General features: G+C 39.7%; 1 protein-coding gene across 4 annotated transcripts in view; it reads right to left on the reverse strand.

Annotated features, from left to right (window-relative positions):
* The window catches only part of IFT80 (intraflagellar transport 80), a 122,049-nt gene that overhangs the window by 71,728 nt on the left and 28,791 nt on the right, over positions 1-21,530 (reverse strand). For all 4 annotated transcript variants that reach the window (XM_084847393.1, XM_084847394.1, XM_084847396.1 and 1 more), the window contains 3 exons: positions 16,712-16,821; positions 15,503-15,592; positions 12,831-12,968 (listed from right to left, as the gene is read on the reverse strand). In XM_084847393.1, coding sequence (XP_084703519.1) covers positions 12,831-12,968; positions 15,503-15,592; positions 16,712-16,821 — 338 coding nt within the window. The remainder of the gene's footprint in view (positions 1-12,830; positions 12,969-15,502; positions 15,593-16,711; positions 16,822-21,530) is intronic.

Raw genomic sequence — 21,530 nt, forward strand, 5'->3', positions numbered from 1 at the left:
CAGCGTGTACTTCCAGTAGTTCTCGGTTCACATACTGCTGAAGCTTAGCTTGTAGGATTTTGAGCATAACCTTGCTGGCATGTGAAAGGAGCGCAATTGTACGGTAGTCTGAATACTCTTTGGCATTGCCCTTCTTTGGAATTGGAATGTAAACTGACCTTGTCCAGTCTTGTGGCCATTGTTGAGTGTTCCAAATTTGCTGGCATACTGAGTGCAGCACTTTAACAGCATCATCTTTTAGGATCTTAAATAGCTCAGCTGGAATACTGTCATCTCCACTAGCTTTGTTGTTAGTAATGCTTCCTAAGGCCCACTTGATTTGCCTCTCTAGGATGTCCGGCTCAAGTTCAGTGACCGCACTATCATGGCTATCAGGGACATTCAGATCTTTCCTGTATAGTTCTTCTGTGTATTCTTTCCACCTCTTCTTAATCTCATCTGCATCTGTTAGGTCCCTGCTTTCTTTGTCCTTGATCAGGCCCGTCTTTGCACAAAACGTTCCCTTGAGATCTCCGATTTTCTTGAAAAGATCTCTAGTCTTCCCCATTCTATTGTTTTCCTCGATTTCTTTGCATTGTTCATTTAAGAAGGCCTTCTTGTCTCCTTGTTATTCTCTGGAACTCTGCATTCTGTTGGATATATCTTTCCCTTTCTCCCTTGCTTTTCGCTTCCCTTCTTTCCTCAGCTACTTGTAAAGCCTCATCAGACAGCCACTTGGCTTTCTTGCATTTCTTTATCTTGGGGATGGATTGAGTTGCTGCCTCCTGAACAATGTTACGGACCTCCATCCATAGTTCCTCAGGCACTCTGTCTATCAGGTCTAATCCCTTAAATCTATTCCTCACCTCCACTGTATAGTCATAAGGGATATGACTGAGGTCATACCTGAATGGTTTCGTGGTTTTCCCTACCTTCTTCATTTTAAGCCTAAATTTTGCAAGAATCAGCTCATGATCTGAGCCACAGTCAGCTCCAGGTCTTGTTTTGACTGACTGTATAGAGCTTCTCCATCTTTGGCTGCAAAGGACATAATCAATCTGATTTCGATATTGACCATCTGGTGATGTCCGTGTGTAGAGTCACCTCTTGTGCTGTTGGAAAAGCGTGTTTGCTATGATCAGCCTGTTCTCTTGGCAAAACTCTATTAGCCTTTGTCCTGCTTTATTTTATACACCAAGGCCATGTTTGCCTGTTATCCCCATTATTTCTTGACTTCCTACTTTGGCATTCCAATCCCCTATGATGAAAAGGACATCTTTTTTTGGTGTTAGTTCTAGAAGGTGTTGTAGGTCTTCATAGAACCAATCAACCTCAGCTTCTTCGGCCTCAGTGGTTGGGGCATAGACTTGAATTACTGTGATGTTGAATGGTTTGCCTTGGATTCGTACTGAGATCATTCTATCGTTTTTGAGATTGCACCCCAGTACTGCTTTTCCCACCCTTTTGTTGACTATGAGTGCTACTCTATTTCTTCTAAGGAATTTGCCCATGCTTGTCCATTTTAGTTCGCTGATCCGCAAGATGTCGATGTTCAATCTTGCCATCTCATGTTTGACCACCTCTAGCCTTTGATTGTGTGGATCACAACAAACTGTGGCAAATTCTTAAAGTGATGGGAGTACCAGACCACCTTACCTGTCTCCTGAGAAACCTGTACGAGGGTCAAGAAGCAACAGTAAGAACCAGACATGGAACAACCGAGTGGTTCAAAATTGGGAAAGGAGTACGACAAGGCTGCATATTGTCACCCTGCTTATTTAACTTATATGCAGAGTACATCATGAGAAATGCCGGGTTGGATGAATCACAGGTCGGAATTAAGATTGCCGGGAGAATTATCAACAACCTCCGATATGCAGACGATACCACCCTAATGGCAGAAAACGAAGAGGATCTCAAGAGCCTCTTGTTGAGGGTGAAAGAGGAGAGTGCAAAAGCTGGTTTGAAACTCAACATTAAAAAAACTAAGATCATGTCATCTGGCCCTATCACTTCCTGGCATATAGAAGGGGAAGAAATGGAAGCAGTGTCAGATTTTACTTTCTTGGGCTCCAAGATCACCGCAGACGGTGACTGTAGCCATGAAATTAAAAGACGCTTGCTCCTTGGGAGGAAAGCTATGGCCAACCTAGACAGCATAGTAAGAAGCAGAGACATCACCTTGCCGACAAAGGTCCGTCTAATCAAAGCTATGATTTTCCCAGTAGTAATGTATGGCTGTGAGAGCTGGACTATAAGGAAGGCTGAGCGCCAAAGAATTGATGCTTTCGAACTGTGGTGCTGGAGAAGACTCTTACGAGTGCCCTGGACTGCAAGGAGGTCAAATCAGTCCATCCTAAAGGAAATCAACCCTGACTGCTCATTGGAAGGACAGATACTGAAGCTGAAGCTCCAATATTTTGGCCACCTAATGCGAAGAGAAAACTCCCTGGAAAAGACCCTGATGCTGGGAAAGACTGAAGGCAAAAGGAGAAGGGGACGGCAGAGGATGAGATGGCTAGATAGCATCACGGATGCAATGAATATGAACTTGAGCACACTCCGGGAGAGAGCGCAGGACAGGAAGGCCTGGCGTGCCATGGTCCATGGGGTCACGAAGAGTCGGACACGACTGAATGACTGAACAACAACAACAAAGCTTACCTTGATTCATTGATCTTACATTCCAGGTTCCTAAACAATATTGTTCTTTACAGCATTGGATTTTCTTTTCACCACCAGACACATCCACAGCTGAGTGTCCTTTCAGCTTTGGCCCAGCCGCTTCACTCTTTCTGGCGCTACTTGGAAATACCCTCTGCCCTTCCCCAGTAGTATATTGGACACCTTCCGACCTTAGGGGCTCATCTTCCAGTGTCATATCTTTTAGCCATGTGATACGTTCCATGGGGTTTTCTTGGCACGAATACTGGAGTGGGTTGCCATTTCCTTCTCCAGTGGACCATTTTGTCAGAACTCTCTGCCAGGACCTGTCCGTCTTGGATGGTTTATCTAGCCCAGTATTATCAACACTGACTGGCAGCAGCAGCTTTCCAGGGTTTCAGGCCAGATTCTTTCCTAGCCCTACCTGGAGATGCTGGGGATTGAACCTGGAACTTTCTGCATGCCAAGCATGTGCTCTACCATTGAGCTACAGCCCTTCCTATTGCTAGATAATGGCAACTAACAAACAAAACAGCCCCAGATTTGTTTCTCTGCAACCATGTGAACCCACTTTTCTCAAAGACTTGAATGAGAAGGAGAAAAACCAACGCTCTTGTCTGTTTGTATAAAGTCCAATACAGTTCAGAATTCTCTTGCCACCAAAGAGAATTCTCTTTAAGAATTCCCCCAAGATATGCTCTGGGGAGAATAAAGAAGAGAAAGAAAGAACAGGATAGGGGAGGGGAGGGGAGGGAAGAAAAGAAGAATGGTGATTGGAAATGTGTGGGGGTGGGGGTAGAGATAATTCCATAGGCCAAGTGGCTCCTTTCAAAGAGGTAGTACTTCAGAGGAATTTAGGAGGCTGTGGAGGATTGCACATACTTAAATTAACTCTGTAAGGTGAGGTGGCTGTGGTCTTTTTCTAGCTTTTTTAAAACTGTAGAACCTATTTAAAAGCCTCAGCAATTTAAAAGCCTCCTCGATCACGATGCCATATAGTCCTAACCATCCTTTTGGAATAATTTGAGTCCTATAGCTATTTAGGAGAAATTAAAGTGGAGGGGGAGAAAGAAGGTTGTGGAGACTGATTGGATCCTTTGAAGCCACTAAACTTCTGCAGAAGCCAAAGATTCCAGTTTGGGGCAGTAAAATCAGATGCTGTGTGAAATACCAGTATTTCACATGGAGCTCTTTCTTCCCTTCCTTCTCCCTCTTCAAAATGTCACTGCAAGCAAGCTCCCATCAGTGGGCATGTAAGAGCAGAAAAGTAGGGGGACAGAGGTTTTGTGCAGATCAAAAACAACAACCCACAACCCACACCAGAGATTAGGGATAGTGACCTCTTAATGGTCACCTTAAACACCTTCTGATTAGGAAGGTGTGGCTTCACTAATCTCCTGTGTGGCTTCATAGTTTTTTACTTTTTGTTTTAATCATTGAGAAAAGGAAACTTTACGTATGGCTAGCACAGAAGCTACTGGATCTGTCTGAAATATGGTATGTTCAATCAGCTCCATGGGGGCTGTCAGGCCCCCAAATTCCATGAATTTATGGAAGCACAACAAAATTATAGCTCCCTGCTTTGACAGATTTTCTTGAAAATAGGAAATTTTACCTGTGACTAGCACAAAAGCCACTGGACCTAACTGCCTGAAATTGGGCAGGTTTAATCAGATCCATGGCAGCTACCAGGTCACCAGATTTCATGTATTTATCTTACAAACTAAAAAAGTTATCCCCGTTTCTGTTTTCCAATGCAAGTCAAAGGGAAAATTTTAAAAAATGGCAGTTAGGACAGCTCAAAAAGATCTGAGGCCCGTGCCCAGGTGCCCCTTCCTATCGACACCCCAGGGTGGTATAGAAATGTAATAAATAAATATATTATTAGGCAGATCTTAAGGCAGCTTCGTATCCAAGTATAAAATACTATGTCAGTTATAAAGTGTATACATTTAAATTACAGCTTCCCATCTTATGAGAAAAATAACACTTTAAAAGGGAAATGCCATATTTTTTATATATATGCGGGCATCTATCATAACTGATGTTATATGCTTGTATTTGATACTGAGTCCAATACAACTATCAGAAGAAGTAGCCCTTACTAACCTCTGTATTATGAAAGAAACAAACCTAAAACTAAATAATCAAGTGTGACTACCAAAAAAATGGCTTTTATATCCTCCACAGAGCTTCTTAACAACCTGCCAACATGCAATACATGTCAATCAGGCCACCTTTAATTTAATATTCATTTTATAAAATCTCTCAATAAATTCTAGAAGTGGAACTGCCTAATGCCATGTGGTTCCACACAACTTGTATTTTTACTATTGCATCCTTATCTATATACATTTACAAGGGGACAAAGAAAATAATCAAGAGACTGTAGAGCAAACTGGGTCCTATAACAATTTCACAATGTTACAGTAAACGTTTTTTTAATTGTTCAGATCTGTAAACAGTTATCTATATTAAAGCCAGTTTCTATCACACTTTACTATGATCATGAAACAATGTAGGACATAGCAAAGAGGGACATAACTCTGCCCCTCACCCTACACCATGGAGCTCAGTAGGGACAGGAAGCAGATTTAAACCAAACAGTGTGCTCAAAGGCACCCCATTACTTTCTCCCATTTACTCAGCTGAATAGCAACCCAGCTTCCACTACTAGAAATCCCTCTCAGATTTTCTGAACTTCAGCTCCAGGCACCCTAATACTACGAAGGTCCTGCTTTCACAGTCATCCTTCCTATCATAAAGTCAGGCATTTTACAAAAAAAAAATAAGGGACTCAATCAAGATGCATAACAACACCAAAGATAAATTTCCTCTACTGCTTCTTCAGAAAAGGGCACCGCTATTACAATGCATATTCATTATAAAGATGTGCTTATATATCATATAATGAAACATATGGGAGCTGTCATATTACACAGAATGGAAAGATCAAGAATATAATATAAAGTTAATATACAGTGGAATTCCACAAAGTTTAACAAGGTATCAATATGAAAATGTGTTAGCCACAAGTTTCAAAAACACACACATAATGTATCAATACTGCAACTATACAATTACATTACATTTTTTTCTTTTTTGCAATAGTGTGCAGGTAAAAAGAATCTCAAAATCTGCAAAAGAAGTTCATAACTACAATGAAAACACCAGAAATAAGCATCTAAAGGCACTGTTAACCTCTGGGAAAAAGAGCAGAGTAACTCAAAAGTCATTTATACAAAGTGAGGTTTCACTAAATTATTACAACAAAAAAATCATGTCTGCCATATATATTACCTGATGTTAATAATCTAAGTAAATTGGCTATGTGGTTTATAATCCTACATTTTTAATGCTTTATATAACAGCTTCTTTTATTCTCTGGGACACTGAGAAACGGGTCCTCTCTTATGATTCGTTTTCTGTAACTGTGGGGGCAGGGGAATATTTGAAGGCCTCAGTCCTTCCTGATTTCCTGTTTCTGCGTAAGAGTATTGCAACATGACCAACAGTGTCAAAGCAGGCATACAAACCCACAGGAAGTCACCCACAAGGTATGCATGAATAGTCACAGGCTTCAATCACTGGTCTTTTCTTTAAAAGCTTAGAATCTTAAAAACCAGGGACAAAGAAAACACAACTATATTTATGTAATGCTTAAAGTGTTTTTGGCTTTAAAAATAATATATACATGGCAGGACTGTTAAGAGCAACTACCAAAGCTAATTCTAATATTGGGTGTGTGCTTTTTTCTTTTTCATTTGTGAATGACACATTAAATGAAGTCTGTTTCCAAGCAGTACCATTGTAAAAGTAGCAAACCGTGTGTGTGTGTGTGTGTGTGTGTGTGTATGTGTGTGTGCGTGTGCTAGAACAAAGAAACAGACGAGAAGCAGAAAAATAAAGGGAAGCAAAAGTGTATATGTTAGCGTATTTAATTAAATTATGCTTCGTAACTAGTTGCATATGCTGCAGAAGGGTTAATGATATGTATATCTCTTGATGGCTCTCGAGGGAGCAATTCGCTGATTCAGCTCCATTACATCAGACACAATAAAAATGTCTGTGTTGACCAGAAAGCCAGGTCTGGTTCTCTTCAAACACTATCACACTGGTTATGTGACTCATTCTCTCTTCCCTCTCAGCACCAGCATGGCTAATTCTTTAGCAGCTATTTATATTTAAGTCAAGGAAAAACTTGCATGAAGCAGCAAAAACGTATGGAGGCAAATCTCGTAAATTATTTCTGCCAGCTGTAAAGAAATAGATCGTATCTGGCTTTAGCTACTGTTAATATCCCACCCCAGCCCTGCAAAAGAAACCCACCACCACATTCCATGGTAAGAAGGCCCATTTAAAATTATTCTTCTGTAAATAGACTTAAACTACATCATATTATGCTTTGTGTTCAATTAGGAATATTGTCGATTTGTAAAAAAAATAATCTTATAGTCTGTCAGTCTCTAACAAATAACTAACAAAAAAACTTTGCCAGTTGTGATTTAATAGCTCAGTAACGTTTGTTTCTTCCCTCATTAATTGAAAATAACACATACTGATATCAGGCTCATAAACAATAACATAAATTAGAATCCTCGCTTTGCCTGTAATTGTTGAAAGAGTGAAAGGGAAACAAATATTGACATAATACTTTGATTGTATGACACAGTGGTTGAAGAGTGTTTGGGACTAATACCATGAGGGTTTGCAACCAAGGATGCTTCTACTTAAGTTTGCAATCTTTTCCTACACTCCATCTTAAGACTATGATTAAATGCAGACTTTGTGGTTTCCCCATCAAGCCAGCTTTCTCTCTCCAGTCCATTTGCTTACTGTCCAGTCTGATGAAGTATTCTGTGAAGTTGAAAGCTTGCTCACTATTTTTGACATTTTGGTTGATAGTAATAAAGGCATTGCCTGGCTGTGAATTTGGATTAATGGACAAACAGAGCTTCTCTCAGGCGAGGCATCGGGATTTGGCATACTGGGGCCCCCATGCACTGGAAGGGCCACTGGGGCTAACACCTTGCCTGCCCCCCATACTCCAATGTTCACTGCCACTTGGGCCTCTGACAATGGCATTGCTGCAGCTGCCAGCCTCCCTCTGCTGGGCTTATCCAGCAGCAGCACTGCTCAGCTCCTAGCCCATTACTGTGCCTATGCTGGTTAAACCTACAAGCAAGCACATGAATGTGAGGTTGGCTGCTACAGCAGCATGCCATGTGGGACCAAGTGACAGCAGTATTGGGGGAGGTCTAGCTTGCACTGGGGGTGGGGGTGAGCTACTGAGGGAAGACAGCCCAGGCACCCCAAAAATCTGGAGCTGAGTGCTTGATTCCTCTGCTTATTTTGTCTATTTACATTAGTCTCACGAAATCACAAAATGTTATCATAACCTGTTTTGGAAACTCACTTCAGTTTCAAAATTGTTTGCTATGCAGCATGGATAACTCTTTCAGAAATCGAAGCCCAAAGCCCACCTGTAGAGGACTAGTTGCACAGTGCTTTGGACGCTGGAAGAGATCTATAAATATGTTCACGTGAGAATGCCACAAGTTAAAATGGCAGCAAAATATAGTGGCAATTATCACACCTATCTTGTAGTTTCTAAAAAGATAATTGTCATGTATGAAAATCCCTACCTGAATTTGGTATAAGAGGATTCCTCCTGAAACTCAGCATAAACTCTCTTTTGCTGCTTTATACAAAATTATGTCTCAGAGTTTTCATAAACATTTCCCATTAAAAGTTATATGAAACTCTTCTGACTCCAAATTTAATAAATATCAGAGCTTTTGAAGGGTTAACTTAAATCACACTCTGTTGGGGGGGGGGAAAGCATACCTACTATGAAGTGTAGCTGAACTTCCTTTGATTATATATCTTTAGGATAGAATTGCAAATAACTTGACATGCCAGAGTTTCCACTTTGGGCGTCACACTAAACAAACCAGGGATGGAGAGTCCCTGGCTTGTTTAGCTACTCCTGTTGGCAGGAGGAGCCAATCTAGAGTGAACAAGCTGTGTGCAGGTGTGTGTTTTTTTAATCTGTCTTATCGTAACTTCTGAACATGACCAGTGTGTATCAATGCAAACTATATATGCAGATAGATTGTTCAGATTACAGCTGTGTCGTGACAAATTATTCCATGTTTCTGATTCAGTGTTGTTTTCAAATATATTCTATTATTTTCAAACTTCTATTGCGTTCCAATAATTTATTACATTTATTTCTCACCTTTTCTCCAAGGACCTCAAAGTGGTATAAATGGCTTGTCACTCTGTGTTTATTCTCACAACCCTATGAGGATGCATATGCTGAGAGACAGTGACCGACCCAAGGACCGTGTACCTCATGAATGAGTGGGGATTTTAACCCAAGTCTCCTGAGTCCTAGTCCAACACGCTAGTCCATTATACCACCCTAGCTCTCAAAGCCCAACCTAGCTCTCAAAGCCTAGCTCTTTTTATACTGTTGCCATTGCTGTTTCTCAATGACTGCTAAATTATGGATTCTGTCATTTATCAAAAGAATGTGAGCCAGGTTAGGTAGTAGTAGGTGACACACTGCTTTGTCACTGGAAATAAAGGCATCTCTTCAAAGATTACAACTGCACAATAGATGCCAAAATAGAGTTGCTGGAGGAAAGACTAGAGACTAGAGTCATGGCCTATTCTGACGCAAAAAACGATTTCTAGACTGTTATAAAAAGGTAAAGGTGTCCCCAACCAGTCGTGTCTGACTCTAGGGTGTGGTGCTCATCTCCATTTCTAAGCCGAAGAGCCAGTGCTGTCTGAAGACACTTCCGTGGTCATGTGGCCGGCGTGACTGAACACCGAGGTGCACGGAACGCTGTTACCTTTCCCGCCAAAGCGGTACCTATTTATCTACTTGCAATTTCTTGTTTTCAAGCTGCTAGGTTGGCAGGAGCTGGGACTGAAGATGGGAGCTCACTCTGTCACGCAGCACTCGGGTCTCGAGCTGCTGACCTTCCGGTCCGCAATTCAGCATCTTAACCACTACCATAATATAATTGTTATCTGCTAACAATGTGCATAACTACGGTTTAAAGCATCTATACTGCCTTGTTCTTTTAGCTGTGAAGCCCTATCCTGAATAGTGCATGCATAGGAGCGGAGTGTCAGGAGACCAAGAAAGCATGTGTCAAGGGACAAGCAAAGGGCAGGTTGGGAAGAAAGAGAGAGAGAGGTGTAAGAAACAGGGACTTGGATGAAAGAGAGATCACCATTCAAAAGAGAGGGGCTAGGTAGATAAAAGGAAAGATTTTATGGTACAGCAACATCTAGGCCATATTGCACCGTACACCAGATCATAGTTCAAGAAGCTGCCTCCAAGTTTCTAATCATGTCATACATAAAACTGTCAGCAGCCAGGTCCCACTAGTTCTGAAGGTCTTAGCAAGGAGGATATGTGAGAGAAAGCATATATCAAAGGGGTTGGGAAAAGGGTAGGAGTGAAAACAATACTTTGGTAGCTGAAGTAATAAAGGGTGGTAGGAAGGGAGTGAGAGGGGCTCATGAGAATAAGTATAAAATTTGTGATTGTGACATATTCCATAACCTCAGGCAGGCAACATATGTTAGTTTCCTCAGCGAAATGCAGCAGTAATGGTGTAATGCACTACAGAGTTCTACCAAGTCTTCATTTATTAACAAAGCACTTTAAATATCCACTCATATTTCTGATGTTTGATCTGTGAGTATATAGCCAAAATGGCGCCATCCACACACAAGAGGGAGGTATCAGCAGGCTCCAAGGGGAAATTCCAAGGTTTGCATAAGTACAAAAAATATTTAAGGAAAATATAACCTTAAAGAGGGGAACTCCCCAAAAAGCCCAATGAGGACTGAGCATTCTCAGTGGCCATGGAATGAAGATTGACTGTTCGGGGAGAAAACAAAAACAGGGAGGGGGAATGAAGTGGACTGGCTGAAATCCTGAACAGTAACACTCCACACTGCAACACTTGCAGATCTAGTATGTAATTTCCAAGCACTGGCAAAGTAATTTCAAATTTTGCTGCCCCTGTTTATATCTATGGTTTGGTGGGACCCACATAACATTCAAATAACTGTACCAATATTTTTATCTATTCAACATTTTCTCTTTAAAAGCCAGTATGAAAATCTATGTAGCCCTTTCATTGTTTTCATAGTAAGCATTTTAATACCAAACAAAAATATTGTGTCCTAAAGTTTCCATAGCACCAGGCCCTTTAATACAGTGATATGATGGTAAAAAGGGATGGCAGCTACTTCACTGTTCTCTACAGCTTTGCATGCCAGTAGTCTTAGGAACACTCTATTTTACTCTCTATAAATATACTAAACTATGATAAAATAAAATATACAGTGGCAATGTGAATCACTATAACAAGACTTAGTGCCCATGATCGATTAGTGATTTAGGCAACAATCCGATGTGTTTTTAGACAGAAAAAAGTCCTACAACTCCCAGCATGCCCCAGCCTGCCATGCTGGCTAGGGCTCGCTGGGAGTTGTCGGACTTTTTTTCTGTCTAAACATGCATAGGATTGTGCCCTTTCTGATTTTTCACATCTACCTATTTTAATGATTCAGCTGCAAACACCACCTTTGGAAAATCAATTATTCTGGCACAAAAGTGCAGTTTATTTTCTGAAAAGAATCCTTCCATGTCTGAAAAGATTATGTTTTAAAAGCTTTAAAACTAAATGACTTTGCTACTGAGCCTTAGTCAACCCAAAATCAAAAATAGACATTTATCTCTTTTTCTAGTCAGAGATTTTAAAAAGATAAATATTAAAGATGTTGAAGGTTTAAAAATGTAGAACTACTATCCCAACCTTCCTAGCTGACTAAAATAATTTTAGAAGTAAACATAAATTAATTATGAGCAGACCCTGAAGTTATGATTGAGAACAGATTTCAGATTCAAAGGAAAATGTTGAATGATGATTTCTCAACTTCCTTATTATCCGCATTTAATGTCTGTTTCTAATGTTCTATATATGTGAGGCTTTGTTTATGAATCATCATTTGCAACTTTTTTAGTTTTTATCTTTTATTTGAATTTAAACTTTGACACATCTTGAGTTCTTGGGGTGCGAGTGTCAGGAGGAAGGAGTGTAACAGTATTTACAAAAACACATACAAAACAGCATGAGTGAAAAACACCCACAAACAAAATTAAAATCCCAAAAGCACTTCTATGCAGAAGCATGTGTGCAACTACATCTCAGACTCATGCTATTTACAGCCCACAGGGAGGAGCCAGGGGGCTACAATCCTTATGAAGTGGTGACATTACCAGATCATGCCCCAGGGACGGAGAAGCTGGAAGCAGTTTAGGTAGAGCTGTGCAGTTATCCCCCTCCCCTCACCCCCACTACTAAACAGACACATTTCATTTGTAGTAATTTCATCATCCTCTACCTCAACCTACAGTTTCTTATAGTTGCTTGAAAAGAGATACCCTCCACCACCACAAAGCATATTCAAAATTGGCACTGGAATGAAACAAAAACTTTAAGAATTAAATATAGTTACATTAAACAACATTAAATAAAATTACACTTTAACAGAAGTATTCCTGCATAAGAAACAATCCCAGGGTTGTTTTATATACTAACACAACCTTTATTTATTTTTTACAATAACCATCAAAAGTTTCCCAAACTGCTGAAGGGAATTCTGAAAATGAAAAACAATACTGAAAATGCAGAAACTGACATCAAAAAGTCAAGCTAGTCCAAAGATCTAACAAATTTAATGCAATGTAGCACATAAATGTTGTGTATCTGTAGATAGAAGACAACTTGTTATCACATCAGAATAAAGAACGAGAAGGCAAAAAAGTCTTTGAATTTAAGATTTTATGCCTCATTTTAATCTGGAAACATATACAGGTGAAATGTGCACAAATATTTACTCTTCTTCTTTAGCATTAAAGGAAAAAAATAGTGTATACATAAAAAAAATCTAAGCTTTGGTCCAATTTTCTAAAGCTTAAGATTTTTATGTCTACACCAAGCACACCAGGAAATAAATTATTCATACAGATATCAACTAGCCAGACACACACAAAAAGCTAGAGTTGTTTCAATGAATATATATATCATCTGAAGTATTTACTGTGTTGTTAATAAACTGTGTGCTATTGACTCTTCATCAGAGTTACTTACCCCTGTTTTATCACAAAGTCGTAAAGTATGAAAGGACCCCACAGCAAATAACTCTCCATCCAGAGCCCAAGCAACAGAAGTGATAGGGTACTCATGTGACTGTGAGCTGTACAACACACGGCCGTAACTATCCCACACCTATTTTTAAAAAGGGATGTTATTTGTTTACTGAGATCATGTTTCAGAACTACAGAAAGTATGTTGTATGCTATACATGGAGGGGGAGCAATGACAACTTTCAGTTCTTTTTTCAATCCTACTCCCCATCTAGAGAAGCTGGCCTGACCCTGCCCTTTGCTCCATCCACTTCAATGGCAAAGGTTTAGTGAATAATATGACAGAGAAAGGATGTGGGACAGAGAGTTATCTTACCCTTCATTTCCCATCCAGAACTGAAGTCACTGCCATGGGAAGAACAAAGGGTGAGTCAAGGCCAGCTTTTCCAAGTATTTCCACCTGTCCCACAGAACCAAAACAACCTGTGTGACATAACCCTCCCCCAGGTCCATCTGCCCCCACTTTGGGACAGCCGTCCTCACTGTCCCACAAGCTTCAGCCCCTAAATTCACCAAGTAAAACAGACACCCAATAGCCTAATTGGTTCCCTTTACCCAACCAAGAGAGGTACCCAGGAAATACGAACACTATTGGTAGTGCAGAAAGATGAACAAGACATGGGATTTTATAATTTAAAAACAAAAAAATGAAGTTTATTTAATACAAGAGAAGTTATATCTTATAATTAATCACTCAGTTCTCAGTCTTACCCTGCCCACTTGATCCCTTCTAACTCCTATGCCGACAACCCCACTATCTAGATGTCATCAAACGCTATCTCTATCTAATCAGTTGTCTGCTCCTGCCTTTTATAAACTCAGTCTCCTCACACGCAAGCCCCTTCCACCTTTCACTTACTCACTACCAAACAATTAACCCTAACTTATCTGGGTTCTGTTTAACACAGCAAACACATATAAACATTAATATAGACTCCACATGGCAAGCATTGTGATTTTGTCATACCTTGCAATGGGTACCCCAGGTTGAGAATTGATTACCTTGCCCAACACATTATATAGAGTAACTGCACAGGCCTTTTCTTCTTTGGACCAGTTGCATAGTATGAAATCCCCAGAACACTTGGTGGGCAAACGCAAGGGATCCCCACATTTGACTTGCCCATAATATGGGTAAGTTGAGGAGATTATAAAGTATTTTCCTCCTCCCCTGTAGAGATTCAGTCACCATACTATTTTTCATCAGAGAGTATTCAAGAATCAGGATATGATCTTATCTTCTGAACTAACATTCACAGGACATATAAATGAGCCCATAGTAAGTTTGTTTTATTCCTTCCTTCCTTCCTTCCTTCCTTCCTTCCTTCCTTCCTTCCGTTTATATCCCGCCTTTTTTCCTCTTGCAAGGAACCCAAGGTGGCATACATAATCCTCCTCCTCCCCATTTTACCCTCACAACAACAAGGGTAGGCTGGGCTGAGAGTCTGTGACTGGCCCAAAGTCACCCAGTGAGCTTCCACGGCCGAGTGGGGACTAGAACCCAGATCTCCAGACTCCCAGTCCAACACTCTAGCCACTACACCACACTGGCTTTACTATGGAAAGAGAACCACATAATCATGAATAAGCTAAAATTTGCTGTAGCTTCAGTTCCATGATTATTTAAATAATAAAACCTTTTCAACAACAGAAGAAAATATTAAATATTTGTTTACAACGTAAGAAGTGAGCAACAGCATTTTGTATGGGGATATCAATGTTTTAGTTTAGTGAATGTAGTCCAAAAAATCAGCTGGTCTGGTCCTACTGATCCCAAGAGGGACCACAGCTCAGTAACAGAGCAATCCCAGGTGCAATCCTTGACATCTGTACTTAAAAAGATCACATAACAGTTGATGGCAAAGAACTCTGCCTAAGACAGACTTAACTCTGTCATAACTCTGCCAGAGAATCAGAGTATCCAATATTGTATTGTATTTTATTCTTTTAAATATTTGTATTGTATTTTATATTTTTAACTATTTCTATGGCACTGTAGTCTTTTAACTGTTTGTAATCCGCTGAGGGAGCACTGGTTATGGAGTGGACTAAAAATATAATAAAGAAACAAACAAATAAAAATAAATACATGGATGAAAAGTCTGACCTGGTATAAGGCAACCTGCTATGCTCCTAAGCACATATAAGCATGTCACTCCTACTGATTTCAGTGGGACTGAGGGCCACTTCACAGGTTAAGATTTTAATGGTGCATATGTTATACATCAAAGTGTGATTTGATTTCAGTGAGATTGCACAGCTAATTTTTTTAATGACATCCACACAAACTAAAACCTATGAGATCCTTGTTCAAAACTTTATACCATTTAAATTAACAGTTCTGACTTTGAATGTATTTAACTATTTTTTTTATGATGCAAGTATTCTTAGCTTGGTTCTTTTTCTACTGAATTCATTTTTGTCTTAGTACATTGGGGTGAAGCATAAGAAGTATATTTTAAAGTATTTAGCCATAAAAAAGCCTTGCTGCTCTATACTGAAGAAATAGAAGACATTTCAAGGAATGTGTACTACACAATTGGCTTCTTTTACTTCACTGCATGTTTTTCTGATGGCTCATAACATACTATCAGATTTTCGTGAAATAATACATACCTTATATTTGCAGTCTTCACCAGCTGATAGGATAAGATCATTGACAGAGTTCCAATCAACTTTTAGAATAATTCCATCATGGGCTTTCCACTGGGAAAAGGGCAGTAACAAAATATATTAAAAACCAGGAGATTTTAATTATTTGCATATTACCAAGAGCTATAAGTGCAATATGTTATATCTTGCCCAACAACACTAAATATTAACAGAGCATGCTTTAGCACAGTGAGCCAATTCCACCATTTTGTAAAAACAGCAGCATATCTGTTTTAAAAACAAAGCTTTAAAAAAGTCGTGTCATATGAAGACAGGTGACTTCATATATGCGTCAACATTTTGCAAAGGTGATCTTTCCAAGTTAGGTTGCACAATCCATATATAAACATTTGGTTAGATAAACATTTAAAAATATGCACTCTGTACACTTTTGTCCGTTTCAAAAATTAAAACTCAGCAATGCAGGATGAATGGTTACTTACACTCTGCAAGACAGGTTTATGAACCTCCTTCAGTTCCTACATTTCAGCTTACCTGCACTGCTAAGTGCCAGTCCTGCTAAGACACTGGGCTGGTGCTCATTAAACTTTCATGATTGCTGAACTGTGGTTAAAAAATAGGGAGAGGGCTGCAAGACTGTGTGTTCCCTCCCCCCAGTTCCTCTCTACTGGAGTACAAATCCCTCCTTCTTTCACCCTTCTTAATCATGGCTAAGTATTACTTAAGCACCACCCTCAATCGGTTTTTAAACTAGTTCCAAAATCTGGGTAGCCTTAACTGCACTTAACATTGGTCCCATGTAGCACAAGTATGGTTAAAAGGAGTATGTGACCATGTTTACGCAATCAGGAGTGTTATGTGTGCATTGGTCCTAAGAAAGATATTTACCTCTAAATATTTCCATTACTTTTTAAAAATGCATGGTTAGGGTCACAGCACTACACTAAGCTTTGATCCTGTTGCTCTAGTGTGCAAGATGCGTTCTGATCCACACAATGAGGTTTGCATAAGAAGGTATGTCTCTGCTCCAAGCCCAGTTGGTCAGTCCCCAATACTGATGTAAATGGTGATGATCCTGCCATCACGGAGCTTTCTGTGAACACTGGTGCTCCCAACGGGTGTGTGAATCAGGCTACCACATTCAGGATTGTTTGTTGTATAAATATCCCTCAACAATATGAAAGGATAGATGCGATTTCACATTATTGGTACCTGTAGAACTTTAGCATTTGGCTGAAGTGGTTTGATAATCAGCTGCTTTCCTGATGTGTAAAGAATCTTTTCGGAATCTGGTCCCCATGCTACTGAATATATTGGTGTTCCTGTAGAAAAGCAGTAGAAAGGAAAAAGAAAGAAGCTGGGATACATTGGTCAGAAATCCTATTAATATGCAAAGGAAGGTCCAATATTCTCTAATGCTGATCCTCTACCTGTTTTTAAAAGGTGAATTAGACAGCCTGTTAAAACCAGGTGGAAGTGACAGCAAAGGAGATAAACTGTTGTTGTACACAGCTGTTGTTGCACACTAAGACTTACAAAATTCTACCGGGAAGGGTTCAGGGAGGGGCAGGTTCATGGGCATGAATTAAATGCATTCCTCATGGCCAAAAGGCAACTCAAGAAAAGATTTAGCAGCAGCAATGCAAGTTACTGATTGCATAGCTTCAGCTAAAGCAAAATTTTAAACTCCAGGTATACATTACAAGTACATAAACTTGTTCCCCTCTCTAGAATCCTTTTTTTTCATATACCACTAAATCTGTTACCAGATATAGAAATTAAAACTTGTCAGAATGCCATGCTACATACATCAGTTCAACTGTTTTCCTCTTCATCCTGTCAACAGTGACACTGAAAATTACATCAATACTCAAGACACTACTGGTGTGATAATTTAAAGATACAATGTGCATGCTGGTTTAATAATCACAGAGACTTTTATATCTAAAACAAATGCTTAATTTTTGCATCATGGCTGGCACAATGTTGCAGTTTCCAGGTTTAACTTGGTCTTAAAGGGCTGCCAGAAGAAGCAGATCACAGCATGTCACAACATAGTGAAACAACTTGATCCAGAAAGATAGCCAGGACAAGGACAAAGACAAGTAGGAAGGTATCAGAATATATTGTTAAAGGAACATGCTATTGGAGGATAGCCAGTAGTAAATATACTCTACTAGGGTTAAAAGAAAAATGAAATTATGGATTTGCTAAAGAGATGGGGGTTGGGGGGCACAGAAGAAAGGACCCTGCAATAAATGAAAAGAAGCTAGCAACATAGACTGGGGAAAAGGCTAGAAGATGGCATAGCTTCATATGTGAGTAACTGCTTCCTACCCTATCTCTGTGTACAGCATATTTGACCAAGGAAGCACCTTGATTATTCTATGCAGTAAGCTGAGAAAAGACTCACAGGGAAGCATTCTTGGTGGTTGCCCTGCAAGGAGGGAATTCCTTTACCCTGGAAACCCTGTAAAGCACAAGCCACTATTGGAAGAACTGCAGGAGCTTTCTATCTGGATTGGCTTTTGGAGGATATGGTTGTGCCTTTAATGGAATATTAGATTTTAATATATGTTTTGTTTAATGTTCAGTTTATGCACATGTTTTATTAACAGTGGGCCAACAGGTCCAAATATAAGAGCCTACTGGGCTAGCATCTGGGCTCCAGCTGGCAGCAATGTCAATCATTGCCATAGGACAGCATCTCAGACTGTACTCCTGTGGTATGAGCAAAATAACCTGGAGTGGCCTATTGAGGGTTAAGGGGGATAACCAAACACAACATTGATGTAGGTCAGAGTTTAAGACCATATAGATCTATCCAAGCAGGGCAGGAGGGCAAACCTAGAGCTGACCTATTCGCTAGTTGTTCATATAAAAGAACCAGATCAGACCTAAAGTTTCTGACAGAGCCTAATGACTATCACATGACCTGTGCCACTCTATCTGGAATTTGCTTGGGGCTGGACTCGATGGTCTTATAGGCCCCTTCCGACTCTACTATTCTATGATTTTATGATCTTGTAGGTTGGCATATCATCCATGCAGATACATAAGAATCCACTGACACAGTATTAGGGCTTCAGACTGTATTAATGTTAGTCTTACCCTTATAGGATAGCTTTGTCAAAGTGGGCTCCTACAGCATGAGCACAGATATAAGGAGTGGCCAGTTGCAAATTCAGTGTGTTGGAGCTCAGTGGTAGTGTACCAGTTCAAGCTCTGCTTGATACTGGCCAAGTACCAGGTTCAGAGCTATTAATCTACAGCACCCTCATCCCAAAGCCCTTATAAACACACTTCTCTTTAGTTTTAGGACTGTAACCCACTTATATTTCCTAGAAGAATGTCAAGCTTTTTACATTGTAACATTTTCTTTTTGATAATCTCTCATTACTGTACCACCAATAGTAAAGCTATAAGACAGAATTGCATTAGTGGGAGACTCCTCTAAAAACCATGATTTAATAGCAGCTGGGGGAGGGTAAAGATTAGGAGAGGTTCTGTAGAAGTAGTTGCTGCTTCTAACAGAGAGAGGAAAAGATAAGGAAGGAAGTTGACTATGAGAGTTTTACTAGTTAACGTGGCAGCATTCTGCAAGCTTAGAAGGTCTATTCTTGACACATATTAAGTAACATTACAGATTTGTTGTAAAAGGTATGTTGGCATGCCTAGGTTTGATTAAATTAATTAAATTACTTAATTAAAAATATCAGCAAACCCAGGGCATAATCCTCTTAATGACTTCAGGTTTTAATGTACAGATGTTACTCATGAAACTTTGCTTCCTTTCATACCCGTTAAAAACAGAGAGCACAAATCTACATCTGACATATTTGTCAATACCATGAGATTATTTTGATTAAAAGTAAAAGATAATAGCATGTGTCTTATCTGAATTCCAACAGTACCATCTGTGGTGCTCGAGCTATGAATGTATCTTTACAGAGAGCTGTAACTGCAGTACAGAGTACTGAATATTTAAAATTGTAGAATCTCCTTTATCCTGCTTGCTTCCCCTTTCCCCACTGGTTCATCCTGTCCACCTGCTCCCCCTCCCTGCTCCTGCAGGCTTATTTCAACTGCTAGAAAGATCACTGTGGTGCTATCCCTAGCTCCCTTGTTCAGTCCTTTAATGGGGGTTAGCCTTGGTGCTTTCCAGCTGAGGAACAGCCTGTGTTTTTGTTCTTCAGGCTGGAAAAAGCTGTGAGGGGAAGTTGGAAGGGGGAGTCAAGAGGATCAGATCTCTTAATGACACTTGGGGCCTCTTTAAAACCAACATAATAGAATCTCAGGTAGACTACATATCACAGATTAGGAAAGGCACAAACAAGCCCAAGGGGTTATCCAGTACAGTGAAAGAAAGCTATAAAGGACAAGAAGGCTTCCTTTGAAAAGTGGAAGTTTGATCCAAATGAGAATAAAAGGAAGCATAAATTCTGGCAAATAAAGGGAGGGAAAGTAAGTTGACAATGAGGCAAGCAAAACCACATTTGAAAAGATAACAAGATGGCATTATGTGACCGGGTTTGGATGACACCCTGTGGCTTGTCGTGGATTATTTAACACATGATGAGCTGCAGTGCCTGTGGGTGCCAAATTACATATGCAACCCCCACTTGGGGGTTGTCATGTTGTGTGAACCTGGTAAATATGGGTTATGCAGGCATTATTTTCACACTTCAGATGTGAAAATTTCAGATTATCTTTAGAACTGCAAAAGTCCCATTGTGCAAGTGGTGGGTCCCATGAGCTTACGGGCACAATACTATACCTAGCAAGCAATTCATGCATGGACACCTTCCTAATTAAACGATTACGTGGGAAATTATTAATCAATTAACATTTCCTTTATCATTTGATGGTCCTAGTTATTACAGTTTTTTTTAATACTATATCTGCCTGATGTATTCACCTGTTTATTGCTGGTTAATTACAAATAAAACATTAAAAAATTACAGTATTGACATTCACTTTTCAGTTAGATGTGACCACTGCAGAGTTCGGGCTTTCTATAATTCCCAGTGAGTCAATGGAAGTTCAACAGCAGCTGCAACCATTTATGTTTAATCTGAAGTTGATCCAGATTTTTTTCCCTGTGTAATTCATTTAGCTTTCTAACATTCCCTAGATTTGTTAAACAGAAACAACTCTTCTTCAGCTTGGCTTTAGACTAACGGTCTAATGACTGCAATGGTGGATTGAAGTAAGATTTTCTTGGATTTACTCAGAGAAGGACAGATAGCTCATACTATAATATTGTACTGGTCTCTATTTTATTTATTATTTTAAGAAATTATGAACCACACCTTCATCCAAACATGGATTTCAGGGCATGAAACCTGGAGACAAATGTACATAGTTACAATTCTGTAAAATACTTTTTCAATTCTATTATGGATAGATCCTAGACTGTATGAATTATTATAATTATAGCACAACTGCAATCTTCTTAGAATTCCTCAGGATCTCTGAATAACAAATCCAATGACTACCATTTAAATACTTTAAAAGTTGTTTGTGCTCACAAAACTGACAGACCAACAATATTCAAATGTAGGCACAGTTCAGATATTAATACAGTCCTTTTCTACTGACAGAATTAATTATATGGACATAGTCACTAACATGAAATAATAAGGAACATAGTTTGCAGGAAGGGGGAAGGAAGGAAATGCACAAGTAAACATTATTTTTGCTGAATAAGAGCCTTCTCATTCCTATGGTGGGAATGCATATTCCTTTCCCCTACTCTTTCTTCCTTGTCAAACAAGGAACACAAACTAATTCATCCTGAACAGTTTGCCTAGTGTCTACACCTGACATCCCTATGTGTGGTCAGTAAGGTTCAGCATGCTGCAAGAGTGTAAGAGGGAGAGGGTTGTTAAGAGGGCCTTTTATCAATGATTGCAGTTATCAGTAAAAGTACAAGAGAGGTGGATCTCAGCTGGGGCGGAGGTGGGGAGAGCCTGTGAGTGTGGTGTCCCTCCCTAAATCCCTTAAATTTATCTTTTACATTGTTATAATA

Source organism: Heloderma suspectum, chromosome 3 (genome assembly GCF_057233095.1).
Source record: "Heloderma suspectum isolate Gila_16-S chromosome 3, 16-S_ref, whole genome shotgun sequence".
NCBI classification, from domain to species: Eukaryota; Metazoa; Chordata; class Lepidosauria; order Squamata; family Helodermatidae; genus Heloderma; species Heloderma suspectum.